Genomic DNA, 16,339 nt, shown 5'->3' with positions numbered 1-16,339 from the left:
ATCTCCCACTTGTGGGACCCCGTAACTCTGTTTTCCTCTCTGCCCACAGCTCTTATCGCCTGGATAAAATCAACAGTGACATGCGTAACTACATCACCAATTTTGCTGCAGACCAGAGGTGAATATGAGATCAGTGTCTCCCGTTAGCTCTCAGCTGCGTCGCAGTGGACAGATGTCAGAAGTGGCTGACTTACCACCTTTGGTGACAAATCGATATTCAGGCAGTGGGGTAAAAATGATCAACACGTTTCATTCAAGAACAGGTTTTCTCATTTTATTAGAATGGAATTTTAGATTTATATGTATTTATATATGCCCACATTGTAGGTATTCCAAATTTTGTGTGTGTGTGTGTGTGTGTGTATATTTTGGTGACATTTGGCCAAATTTCAGGCTTTAAACAGCCATCCATCCGTTTTCCAGACCGCTTTATACTCATCAGGATCATGTAGGGGTGCTGGAGCCTATCCCAGCCATCTTCGGGCACAAGGCAGGGGACATCCTGATTTGGTTGCCAGCTAATCGCAGGGCACACAGAGACAAACAACCATCCGTTCTCACCCTCTCACCAAGGGACAATTTGGAGTGTTAAATCAGCCTGCCATTCATATTTTTGGAACGTGGGAGGAAACTAGTGGACCCGGAAAAAACCCACATGGTCCCGGGGAGAACATTCAAATTCCACACAGGTAGGCCGGACCGAGTCTTGAACTCACGACCTCTACACTGTGAAGCCGGTGTGCTAACCATTCGACTATCGGACCCTAAAGATCTAAAAGTTTCGTTTTTTGTAGAGAGTCGTTTCCAAGTGGGACGCAATTGTGAAGTGTCTTATGATTCTTACGATTTCTAACATTTTTATTTTTTACTATCGTGGCAGTCGGGGCGGCCCGGTAGTCGAGTGGTTAGCACACCGGCTTCACAGTGCAGAGGTCGCAGGTTCGCGTCCCGGTCCGGCCTCCCTGTGTGGAGTTTGCATGTTCTCCCCGGACCCGCGTGGGTTTTCTCCGGGTCCTCCGGTTTCCTCCCACACTCCAAAAACATGCATGGCAGGCAGATTGACCACTCCAAATTGTCCCTAGGTGTGAGTGTGAGAGTGACTGTTGTATGTCTTTGTGTGCCCTGCGATTGGCTGGCAACCAATTCAGGGTGTCCCCCGCCTCGTGCCCGAAGACAGCTGAGATAGGCTCCAGCAACCCCCGCGACCCTAATAAGGAATAAGCGGTACGGAAAATGAGATGAGACTATCGTGGCAGTCACACCTTGAGTAAACTCCATTCACCCAACTTTGATTGGCCAAGCAATGTCATGCGATCTTCTGCAGCCAGTGATGGCTGAGAATGTTGAGATGTGTGTGTGTGTGTGTGTGTGTGTGTGTGTGTGTGTGTGTGTGTGTGTGTGTGTGTGTGCGTGCGTGCGTGCGTGCGTGCGTGCGTGTGTGTGTGTGTGTGTGTGTGTGTGTGTGTGTGTGCGTGCGTGCGTGCGTGCGTGCGTGCGTGCGTGCGTGTGTGTGTGTGTGTGTGTGTGTGTGTGTGTGTGTGTGTGTGTGTGTGTGTGTGTGTGTGTGTTGTGCCTCGACTGGGATCACCACCTTATGGTGGTGAGGCACTTTGCGCGCCTCAATGACCCTGAGAGCTATGTCGGCCGGAGTCTTGCACTCCTGGCAGGGTCACCCAAGCCGAACAGGTCGAGGGGTAGAGGCCAGACAAAGAGTGATTCCAAACCCGCACCCGGGGGTAGGCTTAGGCGGAGTCCAACAAACCGGACTACCGGCAGCCCCCTACAACTCCTGCCAGAAAATGGTCGTCATGAGTATGCTCATGCCACCAGAAACTCATCTGGTAAGAGCGAAGATGGTGGAAGTGTGGACTGTGCACCCACACACTCACCTTAATCTCTACCTTCGCGCAAGCTTCTTACCCCAATCTCCCCCCCCCTCCCATGGAAACCCAAAGTCCTGTGGCGATGTGGAATGGCGGTGGGCACAGGCCAAGGATGTGGCTGGAAGTGCCTAGCCAAACCATGCACACAGGCGACAATGGAGTGATGGTCGTTGATAGTGCGGGATGGAGCAGCGCATCTCCTCGGCAGCTTCCATTGTGTCTGAGCAGCTCGACACTGCTCACCCCTGTGATGGGGAAGGACCTAGAAAAAGTGGTCTAAAAATTGTCTGCTCTCCACACTCCGGACGGTTAACCGCAATCGTCGGAGCATCCCTCCTGCAGTCAAAACTTCAAAAAATGAATCACAAAAAAACTAAGCATTGCTTCGTGGAATGTCCGCACGCTGTTGGACCTGGCTCAAACCGCTGAGAGGCCCCACCGGAGGACAGCACTTGTAGCCATGGAGCTCGCAAGATACAACATCGACATTGCAGCCCTCAGCGAGACCAGACTACATGGAGAAGACTCCCTGACAGAGGTTGGTGCAGGGTATACCTTCTTCTGGAAAGGGGTCCCCGAAGGCAACCGCCGTATCCATGGAGTTGGCTTTGCTGTGAAGTCCCAACTGCTGCAATGCATTCCGGAATCCCCTATTGTCATCAATGAAAGGCTGATGACCTGGCGCATTCCCTTGGCAAAGGGACGCTTCGCTACACTCATCAGTGCTTACGCACCAACTCTGGATGCCAACCACATTGTCAAGGACGAGTTCTACAGAGCTCTGGACACCATCCTACAGAAAACTCCGGCCACAGATAAGCTCCTCATCATGGGAGATTTCAATGTGAGGGTGGGCATGGAACATCTCGTATGGAATAAAGTTATTAGCCAGCATGGAGTGGGAAAGATGAACACCAATGGCCTTCGGCTACTTTCCCTCTGTGCAGAGCATCACCTGGTCATTACTAATACCATCTTCCAAATGAAAGACAGGTTCAAGACCACTTGGCAGCACCCCCGCTCCAAACATTGGCACCTCCTGGACTATGTGATTGTCCATCAGAAGGACATACAGGATGTCCTTATCACCCGTGCCATGCGTGGAGCTGAGTGTTGGACTGACCACCATATGGTCAGATCCAAACTCCTCATACGCATACATCCCCGTCGTCCAAGGACAGCTCCCAACGGAAAGCTCTGCTGCACAGCACTGACCAACCCCACCATCAAAGCAAACCTTCAACGTCTCCTTGCCGAAAAACTCGACAAGATCCCAGAGGAACCGGTAGACTGGCAAGCTCTGCGTCAGGCTATTTACAGCACAGCCTTAGAAGTGCTTGGACAGTCAAGGAGAAGACACCAGGATTGGTTTGATTCAAACTCGGATGACATACAGTCCATTCTAAAAGCAAAACATGAGGCACACAAAGCTCTTCTGTCCTGTCCCACATCTCACACCCGGAAAGCAATATTTACTGAAGCAAGGGCAGCAACCCAGCGGGCACTCTGTGTCATGGAGGACACCTGGTGGTTGCAGAAGGCACATGAGATCCAATATCTGGCAGACTGTAACAACACCCAGGGTTTCTACAATGCCATCCAAGAACTGTACGGCCCTAGAAAGCAAAAACTTTCTCCAGTGCAATCTGCTGATGGCTCTGTGCTCCTTAAGGACCGCCATGAGATCCTTGCTCGCTGGGCAAACCATTTCGAGACCCTTCTCAACACCACCAACCCCGTCAACTCAAAAATTCTGGACAATCTTCCAGACCTGCCGCCAATCATGAGCCTCGACACCCCACCATCCTTTTTGGAGACCAGGCAAGCCATCATGAGCCTTAAGGACAACAAAAGTGCTGGACCTGATGGCATAACTGCAGAAGTTTACAAACACAGAGGTTATCTCCTCACGCGCCGTCTGCACCTCCTTATCTATAACATCTGGGAACATGGGAAGCTCCCACAGGACTGGAAGGATGCCAACATCATTGTAATCTACAAAAAGAAAGGGGACAAAACAGCGTGTGGGAATAGCCGAGGAATCTCTCTCCACCGCAGGGAAAATTCTGTCCAGAATCATGCTCAGTAGGTTGGTCAAGCATCTCTCAGAGTCTGTGCTTCCAGAAACGCAGTGTGGTTTCCGGAAGACAAGATCCACCACAGACATGATTTTTGTATTAAGGCAGCTTATGGAGAAGAGCAGAGAACATCACCTGGACCTCTACATAGCCTTCATAGATCTCAACAAAGCATTTGACACCGTCAACCGTGAGTTGCTATGGAAGCACCTCTCCAAACTTGGGGTTCCACCCAAGTTTCTTTGCATCCTCCAGCAGCTGCATGACGGGATGCAAGCCAGAGTACTCTTCGGAGAGCTCCAGTCAGAGCTCTTTGGGGTGAACGCTGGGGTGAAGCAGGGCTGTGTCTTGGCTCCAGCACTCTTTAATATCCTCCTTTCTGCCATCACGTGCCTATTTCACAAAGGCATCGGACATGAAGATGGCATCCGCGTGGAATACCGCCTTGATGGAAACCTCTTCAACATCAGACGGCTCCAGGCCCACACAAAGACAAATATCTGCCACATCTGCGAACTTCAGGATGCTGATGACTGTGCTGTACTAGCTCACAGCTCAGAATCTATGCAGCATGCCCTCAATACCATTTCTAACTTATACCAGTCTTTTGGTCTCCAGATCAACATAAAAAAACAGAGCTCATGTTCCAACCTGTGTCGCCAACTCCCTCACCACCCAGCCTTCACATCAATGGCATTTCAGTAAATGTAGTGGATTGTTTTACCTACCTTGGCTCCACTTTGTCCACCAATTGCTCCCTTGACATTGAAATACACAATCGTATAAATAAAGCCTCATCATCGTTTGGACGTTTACGCAGCAGAGTGTTTATGAACCGTAACCTGAGAATTGGAACCAAGATTGCCGTATACAGCGCAGTATGTCTGTCCACTCTCCTCTATGGGGCAGAAACATGGACCACATACCGCCGGCACTTAACTACCCTTGAGGCCTTCCACATCCGGAGCCTGCAGAAGATCCTTGGCCTGTCCTGGGAAGATCGAGTTCCTCAGACATCTTTCAGCGCACAAATTCCATCTGCATGGAAGCAGCAGTTGCAAAAAAACACCTTCGGTGGATTGGACACACCATCCGCATGCCCGATCACCGCCCGCCCCGCCAAGTCCTCTATGGACAGCTGAAAGATGTGAAGCGCTCTGCAGGGGGGCAAAAGCGACGCCTCAAGGACTACACCAGGGACCTCCTCAAACGAGCCAACATCAACATCACGGAGCTCGAAGCTTTGGCCTCAGACCGACAAACCTGGCAGACCACTTGTGCCAGGATAGTCTCTAAAATACATCAAATCCACATAGACAGACAATTAGAGAGACGCATTCAACGGCACCAGCGGACGGCTGGTACCCCCCTGCCATCCGGCCTCCCATGTTCCATCTGCGGACGTGTCTGCGGCTCAAGGATTGGGCTCTATGCCCATGAAAAGTGGCACCAACGACATCGTCGCTAAGCCCCCCCCCTCCCCCGCCCCAACATCCCCTCCCTGGGAGCAAGCGTCATCATCACCTATGATGGACAGCTAGAAGAAGAAGAAGTGTGTGTGTGTGCGTGCGTGCGTGTGTGTGTGCGTGTGTGTGCGTGCGTGTGCGTGTGTGTGTTTCTGCGTGTGTGCGTGTGTGCATAGGTGTGTGTGTTTGTGTGTGTGTGTGTGTGTGTGTGTGTGTGTGTGTGTGTGTGTGTGTGTGTGTGTGTGTGTGTGTGTGTGTGTGTTTCTGCGTGTGTGCGTGTGTGCTTAGGTGTGTGTGTTTGTGTGTGTGTGTGTGTGTGTGTGTGTGTGTGTGTGTGTGTGTGTGTGTGTGTGTGTGTGTGTGTGTGTGTGTGTGTGTGTGTGTGTGTGTGTGTGTGTGTGTGTGTGCGTGTGTGTGTTCATCCGTCGAACCTATGAGTCCTAATAATAATAATACATTTCATTTATAAGCGCCTTTCAAAACTGTCAAGGTCGCTTTACAGTCACAGGATACGTTTTTCTGTGGGTGAGCAGCGGCAGCCACACGCGCCAGCGTTCACTCAACCTGAAAGTAACTCAAATAGATAGAAAGCTAGCTCGCTAGCTAATAGATCGCTAATAGCTAGCTAGATAGCTCGCTAGCTAGCCAGCTAGGTAGCAAATAGAGAGCTAGCTAGCTAGATTGATACGTAGCCAGCTTAGCAAATATTACTGACCTATTCATCCACTTCTGTTGGATGCTTTCCCAATTTCCTTTTGACTCACTAGTTTTCATTACTACTGTATATTTTTTTGCTTATCAGCTGGAGGTAATTTAAAGTGTCAGTTATTGTGTCGACAACAAACATTTAAAAGCAGACATGGCTGCTTGTGATAACATGTTTAGTATTGGTATTGGTAAATACAAAAAAGGCCTGTACTTGAATTATATTAGAAATCATATGAATCATTCATAAGCTCCGTGTCTATGGGACGATGCCAATGATTAAGTTGTGTCAAAGTTGTAATGAAGTGGGATCCTCATGACATCATGTCATGATTTGAGTCCTACTAACCGAACCCCTAAGGTTGGATCGAAACCAGCTTAAGAACCACTGCTTCAGAGTTTCCGTTGTAGTAGTTCAAATTCTCTACGCTGTGACGCCGTTTTAAAGCACAACAATGGTTAAATATACATGCAGTATTAGGACTTTCGATTTGGTATATTTTGAAAATTTTTTTTTATCGTCAACTTTTTCCTCACCAAATATCTGGATGCCTTTAGCCTTTACATTGAACGGCTTTGCCGACAGAGTAGAGATTGTCTAGCATGACATGGTGTATTGGCATGCCTTTGTTTCATTGTCACATTAACATTTCTTTAATGTCAAGGACTGATCGCCATAGAAAGTTTTTAACTCCTCCTTACCCGAGTGTGGAATTTTGCTAGCTTAATGTCACTTGGTATTCTCTCAAATTCATTTGGCATATTCCTTCCCCGGCGCGTAATTCAAAACTGCACTCCCGCTCTGCTTAGTTAGCCTGTTTAATTGGTGGATAATGGTGTTGACCCTATCTAACTTGCTCCTGGTTTGCATTTCCCTCATTTGCACACATTGATTTGATGTGTCAGCACACTATTAATCCAGTTATCTTCTTCAGGACACCGCCACACAAAAGGGTTGTCTCTTTTTAGAAGACGAAAGGTTATTAACTCTTTCAGGTAGCTTTGGGGTAACCAAATGTCCTGCGCTTGTTTGTATGCGCCTCCAAAAGCCACTTTGAATGAAGTTGTTTAAATTGTATTTCATTTTCTGTGGGGAAAAAGCTTTCTCATGGGTGCCGCTGTTTCCCCCTTTCCCTTTGTGTTCAGTCAGAGCTACCATTTGCAAACAGCCATGCACCCGAGCATTGCCCTGGACCCCGCGCACTACAACTCCCCCAAGTTTCGCTCCAGGAACCAGAGCTACATGCGGGCAGTTAGCACCCTCAGCCAGGCCAGTTGTGTTAGCCAAGTCAGCCAGGTCAGTCTGCTCATTCACATCTCTCTTATTTGATTTTGTCCTTTCTGATGGTTGTTTTACTCTCCACAGGTGAGCGAAACAGAAATTAATGGCCAATTTGAATCAGTCTGTGAGTCTGTGTTCAGCGAGGTGGAATCACAGGCCATGGATGCGTTGGACTTACCAGGATGTTTTCGAACCCGGAGCCACAGCTACCTGCGAGCCATCCAAGCTGGCTATTCTCAAGATGATGAGTCCGTCCCTCCCATGGCCTCCACTGTCACCTCCACCATGAGATCTACCACAGGTAAAACTTTCATTTTATCCCATCTATCCCAACAAGCAGACACTTCCATTGGCAATGAATTTGTGGTATCGGCTGGAGTAGCTGGAATTAAATGGTGACACTGTCAGATGTCAAAGCCTTGCATGATATTACGTTTCCATTGTTTTGGATGGGTGTGGGGCTTTCATACATACAACCTTTGAACTTTGCAAGTTCATCCTTTTGTATTTTGGATGTGTTGAGCCATCTGGTCGTCCATCGGCTGTATCGCAGAGTAAAGTTATGAACCCTATTGAAAATCTCATGAGAGAAAAATCACTTGTACACAGCATTTGATGTCTGACTTTCTCAACTATGTAACAAGGTAAATGCACTGACTTTTACTGTAAATTGGGCAAAGGTATGGTAAACGCGTCATATGAATTCTGGACTTGTAAAACGCAGATTACAATGTAATGCACATCTCTAAATATCACAGGATCCATTAGGAGTTTTCCTTGCCCTTGGGTTGTTTTCAGTCTAAAATGACCATGATGTGACTTGGATAATCACCAGCCGATCATTGAATGTACACGGTTTGAAATGTTCACAATGTTCAATCACCCCTTACGTATCCTGTAAAAGCTTGTTTCAATAAATCTAAACATACTGAACTGACACCTCAATTTATTTCTGATATTAAGGCGTGATTTCAAATAAATTGGAAGCCACTCATGGTTTCATGACTTTTCTCAATTAATGGATTCTCCAAGGAAAGGATTTGTCCAAGCACAGATGAAGACAGGTGGGGGTGGAGGGAAGCGAACATGCCTACCAAAGAAGGGCAAATGGATCCAGCCTTTGCCACACAGCACCATTTGGATTAACATAGAGCGGGTTAGAGGTGTGTCCATCTGGAGATGTGCTTATTCTCAATACTCCATGCCTATTGGTGCTTGATTACACTGCTTTCTCTATAAACCTTTTTGTAAGGGACGAAACTTGAAAATTGATGGGGTTTATTTTGGACAAGAGACAATTAGAGTTTGGAATGAGTCGGTCAGCGTGGACATCATATTTTCAATAGGGTTCATACTATACTTCCTTAATTGTGGGAGAAGGTTTGAAAGCTGTGCCCATCTTGACCTTTTTTCACTGCACAAAGTTCATGTTCCTGGAAGTTAGGTGTTAGCAGAACAGCATGCCTATTTTTTGAACATTCCAAACCTGATAGTTTTTTTCTTCTGGAGTTTAGAGGCTGAGAGTTACTCCTTTGTGCATTGAAAATATGCCAATAATGCATGCTAAATTTTTAATTTTGAGAAGGCAGTGTAAATGAGTCGAAATAGGAGTGCTTTATCAATATTATGGAAACCCTCATGTAATGCATCATGCTATTTCAGAGTGTAAACCATTCTTACAACCTTTACATCACATATGACCAAATTGTTGATATAGAAATCATATTTGCATAGTAGATTGATGCAGTAGGCTTGTTTTGACTCATGACAATTAGTGCATGACTTGATGTTACTGCTCTGTGGCAATAAAAAGCACATTATCTCCAGTTGCTCACACCTGTGGCCATATTACAAATACATATTTACATTTGTCTTCCAGACAGAAATTATGTGCAGGAAGACTCTTGTTTGCCCAAGCAACCCAGGGCACAATGGGATACGGCAGCAGATAAACCCCCTTTGGCACATGATGATCTAGGCTGCCCCGTCAGAAGAGACAAGTCTTTCCATCGAGATAACATGATGGCGACAGCCAAACCAGCAGTGTCTCCAATTATCTTCAGATCTCCGAGATCTACTGAACCAGAAAGGCCTTCACCAAAAGACATTCAGGCCAGTCTTAAAGAGTCAGCAACATTAGCTGCAGCTATCAACATGCAATGGAAGGAGGAGGTCTCTGCCATGCGTGTAGAGCTAGCTGAACTCAGAAGGGACCTCTGCAAAGAGCTACGTGCTTTCAACAGTAACTTTAACACATTCACAAAGCATTACAACACATGGTCTCCCCAAAGTTGTAAAATACCAGCAGGTGTGGGTTTGGGTGGAGTGGTTGGGACAGAGTCAGCGACCAGTACCAGTGCCGCATTGGGTACTGAAGGATTTGGAACCTCCAAAACAAATCAAAGCACCGGAGGAGCTAAGGAGAAAATCAAACATGTATTCAAAGTGTCTGTAGGGACTCAGGCAAGAAGCAAAACATTGGTGCGGCAAAGCACCGCAGATGCAGCTGTCAATTGTCCAGAAGAGATGGAAGAAAAGAAAGGGACACGAAAAAAACTCCCAAAGCAGCTTTCTATGGATCCAAGCATTCTTGCACGTCCACAGTCAATGTATGTGGAAAGTGCCATACCACTCTCCTTGGATCCGGTTATACCATTATCTTCGAACATAATGAAAGTTGAACCTGTGGAATTGTCTAATGTGGGCCCCTCGTTAAAACCAGAAAAAGAATTGGAGCTGCCCAACCAGGAGGTTACAAACTCATGGAGTTATTTGACGAAAGAGTTACTCACTTCTGATGGTGACATGAAGCTTGCAGAAATATCCCCTGAGAATTTTTGTAATTTGGGAAAAGATATGGAAATTACTCCACAGTACAAACAAATTCCTTCAAATGAGTATGACTTGGATACTAAACCCCCTCATCACGTTGAATTCAAACCCACCAAACTGGACCTCATCAAAAGGGAAAATATCTGCCTACCATATGCAGTCCCTGTTGTTACAGTTTCTCCGCCAGAGGAGCATTCATGTCACAATACATTAGAATCTGAATCCCCATATTATTCTTCTGGAGACAAACTTGAAGAAAAGCCAGTGTCGAGATTCAAAGAGACAAAGGAAACAGACCCATGGGGATCACAGGCAAAAGCTGTGGAGTTGCCCATGGCATCATCTTCTAACTTGATTGAAAACATCCAGACGTTAGTTCATGATGTACCCATAAGTTGTCAAGACACTGCTCCATCATGTAATGTAGAAAAATGCCCTTCCATTGTGGTAACAGAGTATATAGACAAAGATTTTCCAGAAAGTCCAACCGACAGTGATTCAAATCTTGACCCCATCATGTCACTTCCGGACAGTCACACTAGTCCTGTTTCTGAGCAAATGCAACTGAATTCAGTTTTTTTGTCTAATTCTGCACCAACTCAACAAAACACTGAACCAGAATTGGAAGACTCAGACTGGCCACCCCTTCCCGAACCTCTTGATAGCAGACACATATATAATGCCGATCTGGTTCACTTTGATATAGTCATGCTGACTTCTCTCGATCAAGAAGATCTTGATTCAGTGTTCATGGACCCTGAACCAGAGCCATTTGTTTTAAGTATTGACTCTCCATCTATTTTGAACACGGACAATCTATTCAACCAATCGGATTGTTCACAAACACTAAGTGCTGACTCTGCCACACAATGCCCCTTGGATCAGTCATTGTCAGCAGATGCAGTCGGTTTAAAATCGGCTCTAGAGTGTTGTTCAAATCCTGAGCAGCTTGCTCGTGTATCAGTATTACGGAAAACCTCACTACCACAAATAACTGTCACAATATCACCTCCAAGTTCACTACCGCCTGATACCTCTTTGGAAATGGACTTGACACCCACAAGTCCATCACCAGATCATTTGTCACATGATATTGAGCCTCTGTCATGTGATTCTGCGGATATAGTGATAACATCATTAGATCAGGCAAACATGAAGCCATATGAGTTCACAGAAGAGTCTATCAAGTCCATGAAGTATCCTCACGGGCATGGGGAACTTGTGAAGGAAAATACCACAGAAAGTCTGGATCAGCCTATGTACAAGGAAGCCTTTCTTTGGTACCGGTGGCAGAAAAGGACTCAACGGCAAGAATCAATACAGAGAAGTGCAAGTGTGGAACTTTGGAGTGGGAGATATGAATACAACAGTGCAGAAATCACATACGTCTCTCTCACTCTGTGAGCTCAGACTACAGTTTCAACAGCCAAGATGTAGCCCAAAATGTATCCATAACTTGCAATTAATAGCTGCCAGACTACTGTCGAGCAATGGGATGATCCGAATGTAATAAGATCATTGGCATTCAAAGCAAGGAATTCCTCATAAAATGGCACAAAGAAGAACTATGTTAATAGCAACGAAAGTATTCAAGAATATTAACTGGAAATGCTGCATTAGACGGGAGGAACAAGAAACTGACTGATGTTCAAGAATTCAGTAACGTCAACTATTTTAAAGAATTCTTTTGGACAATGCCAATGCTGCGAATGACTTTAAAATTGAACAGCTTTAAGGTGTGTGTGTGGGAGGTGGGGTGTATGAGTGTGTGTATGTTTTCACTCTCAGGTGGAGTGCGATCATTTGGACAGTTATTATATAACTACAAATCGCGAGGATGTTTACTATGTGAGCTCATGGTTGGACAATGTTATGTGAAATACGTATGAACTTATGGTCATCTAAAATTCTGGAATCTAGAATACTGGTCATGAAACTTCATTCATGCTCAAATATATTCCCAATGCAAAATACGGATGTACTGTATCTCTCGATATATACAATGAATACATTCACATAGGAAAACTTCATAGGAAAACCTATTCAAAAATGCTAAGAAGTCACCAAAGGAACATTAAAAGTAAAGGTGATTATGAGAGATGGTATAGTGTATATTTTCAGTAAAATATCAAACGTGCTCAGGAATCTAAAGACTGTGAATGTACTCCCACAGAATGAGGAACATGAGGTAACAATCCAGAGCACTTCTGCTTGTATATATATATATATATATATATATATATATATATATATATATATATATATATATATATATATATATATATATATATATATATATATATATAGGGCGGCCCGGTAGTCGAGTGGTTAGCACACCGGCTTCACAGTGCAGAGGTCGCCGGTTCGCGTCCCGGTCCGGCCTCCCTGTGTGGAGTTTGCATGTTCTCCCCAGACCCGCGTGGGTTTTCTCCGGGTCCTCCGGTTCCCTCCCACACTCCAAAAACATGCATGGCAGGCAGATTGACCACTCCAAATTGTCCCTAGGTGTGAGTGTGAGAGTGACTGTTGTATGTCTTTGTGTGCCCTGTGATTGGCTGGCAACCAATTCAGGGTGTCCCCCGCCTCGTGCCCGAAGACAGCTGAGATCGGCTCCAGCAACCCCCGCGACCCTAATGAGGAATAAGCGGTACGGAAAATGAGATGAGATATATATATATATATATATATATATATTATATATATATATATACAGTAAAGTCTCGTTATATCGATATCCAAGGGAGTCCGAAAAAATATCGATATAACCGGGACTATCGATATATCCGACCCTGTTTGCATGTAATTTTCTCCGTGCGTGCATAGAAATAGTATCGATATAACCGGGACTATCGATATATCCGATATCGATATAACGAGACTTTACTGTATATATATATATATATATATATATATATATATATATATATATATATATATATATATATATATATATATATATATATATACAGTGAGACCTCAGCTTACGAACTTAATTGGTTCCCAGACAGAGTGTGTAAGCCAGAAAATTCCCATAGGAAATGGGAATAATCCGTTCCCGGGTTTCCATAAAATATACTTTTCAACTAAATAGGCCTTAAAACTACACACAACATACCTTATTCTATGTATAATACATGTGCTATTGTATTGTAATGAAAGAAATACATTGCACTGTATAATAAAGTCACTTTATTTACATTTGTGATGGTCATTGATGGCTCTTAATGGACACCTATTACTTTCTGACTTGTAAGGTCTTACGAAACTGAGGCATCACATTATCATTCATCATGAACTCCTGAATGGTCTGCTTCTGCTTGTCCTCTTGAAGGCAAATCAAATTATCTGTGTTGATGACCTCATTATGGTCAACAACAAGCTCCTCGATGTCATCTGCATCCACTTCGAGTCCCGCAGGTGCTGGCAGAGATTTTATTCCAACAAAAGGCACGAGTCCGATGATTCCACGGACGCAGAATAAAACGCGACAAAAGAAGGCAAGTGGAGCGAATAAAATGGCACACTCCCGATCGGGAACCGGAAAGTAACAAACTTACGCGATCGCGTCTAACAATCACCTCGTGCAAAGCAAACTGTTGGACTTGCCAGCACAAGACACAGCGAGGCCCTTTCCTCGTAATCATGTCACTGGTGAGGTGACAGCGACTCGTTGAAATGAAATGAAATTGAAGTGTCGCGAGCGGCGGCCCCGCCCCAGCTGTCAACTCTCACAGTACAATTTCGGTGTCATTAGTCACGTGAAAGCGTGACTAATGACACGCTGTTCCGGTGTGTGTGAAAACACCAGCTCTGATTGGCTTACCATGACACATGACTCTACCCTTTAGCCAATCACAATCACTTCTATCGCATCTTGCCCGGGGGTGCGTTCAAGTGTAGCAACACAGAAATGTGTTTGTCCCTGCTCATTCAGTTAGACAATGCTTTCCAAACAGCCTAGAGTCATAAGAAGTTGTGCGCTATTCTCAAACCTGAACGCACCCCAAGTCTTGGATGACAAATAAACAGAGCAGTAGATGAGTACGGCTGGTAGTTTGTTCAATATATTCATAGTAACGCACCACATTTGACTGTCGGTATACGCAATGCCGACCGTAAAATAAGTGGTTATACGCCGGCGTATACCCTCGACTACACCTCTGGGTCGTAGAAAGTTACTCTCAGGGAAGTGACACACAGTGTGAGAGAGGCGTCACATGACAGCTGCGGTGTGCACATGTGACGCCACAAACGCACCCCTCGTTCGTGTTTCTCAATGATCTCCTTCTTCTCCTCGGCTGAACACGAACCTGTGGTGTTTTTTTTCGATCCCATAATAGTAAAATTATCTGCAAAAAGCTCATCGGAGGCGATCGACGTGTGAATTCAGAGAGAAGGGGTGTGGAAAGGTGCGCCGGCTGGAGCGCTGTTCGGTCGTGTGCTTCCGCCGAAGATCCGAAGATCACTCCGCCAGCCGTGGTGGGTGTGTATCGTGAAAAGTACTGCGTATTTCAAGGTTTAATTTTCATAAATATAAGGAGTTCGTAAGCTCAGGTCTTACTATATATATAAATATATATATATATATATATATATATATATATATATATATATATATATATATATATATATATATATAATGGTGAGCATGCATCTTAAGTAATTCAAAGTCTGCCATGCTCCAATGTATGCATTTGAGCCTACAGTATTCGTAATATATGCCTTATAATTTGTGTAATTTAAAAGCATTTACGTAGCCACTGACGACACATTTCTATAAAGAAGACGATGAAGCTGAAAATCCAGATGAAAAGATATTGTCTATCTTTGCTCTGTGTCCAATTAATAAACTCCATATGCCCGCTGAAGCCTGTGTTTGAATTAAGCACAGTGGAACAAAAGAAACCTTTGAGCTGAGTATACATGTGCTTCCAGAAAATGTTTTTTTTCTGTCCGCTTCATGAAAGTTTGCTAAATTGGCTGAGGCAGAAAGATTTGACAGCGATGGGAAGTTAATTGATTGTATTGTATTCGTTTTGTCGTTTCAGCAGCAAAGCTTGTCTTTCCTTTTCACATCTAACTTTTCATTTACAAACCATCTACGCCAACAGAATGTAATATGACATGTGCTCCCGTATTGTAATCATACTTTTTTTGTCAAATGGAATAGTACTGTGTCAAATAACTGACCTCGTAGTGAAAGTCATTGTCAATTTTGCTGTGGTCAAAATTCAGATGAGAGACTATACTGTATCTACCTTCAACTAAATGCTCTCAATTATGAAAAATATGGCTGCTGTTTGTTTTTTTTTTTTTTTTTGTCAAGACATGATAAATTGTTTTTGGGGTATGGGGATGCAAATGCCTGTATATTGGATTGTATTGGATTTGCCTTTATTAGTCTCGCAGTGGAGAAATTTACATTTCACAGCAGCAAAGTTATGAAAGAAATGAAAGTAGAAAAGCAAAACACAGGAGCTGCTGGAAAGGCAGCCACTCTCGCGGCGCCGTCTTGAAGTCAAAAGAACAAAAAAAACAAAAAATAAAAAATAAATGCAGCACTTCATTTCGCGTGCACACACACGCACATGCGCAGACACACGCACACACACACACACACACACACACATACACACACACACACACACACACACACACACACACACACACACAGACTTGCATTTTTTTTTAACTCACATGTGGCTAATGGAAGCCGAAATACAAAAATTTGCTCCTGCCAATTGACCCTTTTGGTTTCCTACCTTCTTACATTCCTTATTCTTGTTTTGTCCACGGAGCTGTCCAATTGTTAACAGTCATGCCATTGTCTACCAGTGTAGTTTCTTTAATCCTATGAATCTAAAACTTGATTATTAAGCAGATGCCCAATATTAACGAGGACATTTTTATTGACTGCAATGACATTATACTTTAGGTGAGAAACGACTCTGCATTTGTTCCACAGTGATTGATTTGACACTACAGCTCATCTGTGCAAGATGAACCCCAAAGTCAGAACTCATGATTTCAAATGTATCCAATATGTTTTTAAAATGAATCGATGAAAAAAATGCCTGGGCTAATAAGCCCGTG

At 44.5% G+C, this 16,339-nt stretch overlaps 1 protein-coding gene across 9 annotated transcripts in view; it reads left to right on the top strand.

The window, feature by feature from the left end:
- Positions 1-16,339, top strand: part of dlgap2a (DLG associated protein 2a) — a 184,771-nt gene that overhangs the window by 149,556 nt on the left and 18,876 nt on the right. For 5 of the 9 annotated variants that reach the window (XM_089003717.1, XM_089003718.1, XM_089003725.1 and 2 more), the window contains 4 exons: positions 50-118; positions 7,279-7,429; positions 7,499-7,715; positions 9,294-12,355. In XM_089003717.1, coding sequence (XP_088859843.1) covers positions 50-118; positions 7,279-7,429; positions 7,499-7,715; positions 9,294-11,650 — 2,794 coding nt within the window. In that variant the 3' untranslated portion in view covers positions 11,651-12,355. Of the gene's footprint in view, positions 1-49; positions 119-7,278; positions 7,430-7,498; positions 7,716-9,293; positions 12,356-16,339 lie in introns of those variants that run through there. The other 4 variants (XM_089003723.1, XM_089003721.1, XM_089003719.1 and 1 more) reach the window with 3 other exon arrangements.

The sequence above is a fragment of the Hippocampus bargibanti genome, linkage group LG09 (genome assembly GCF_051943395.1).
Source record: "Hippocampus bargibanti isolate YZ-2025 linkage group LG09, ASM5194339v1, whole genome shotgun sequence".
NCBI lineage: Eukaryota > Metazoa > Chordata > Actinopteri > Syngnathiformes > Syngnathidae > Hippocampus > Hippocampus bargibanti.
Note: the sequence above shows the minus strand (reverse complement) of the source record. Positions and strands in the feature narration are given on the sequence as shown.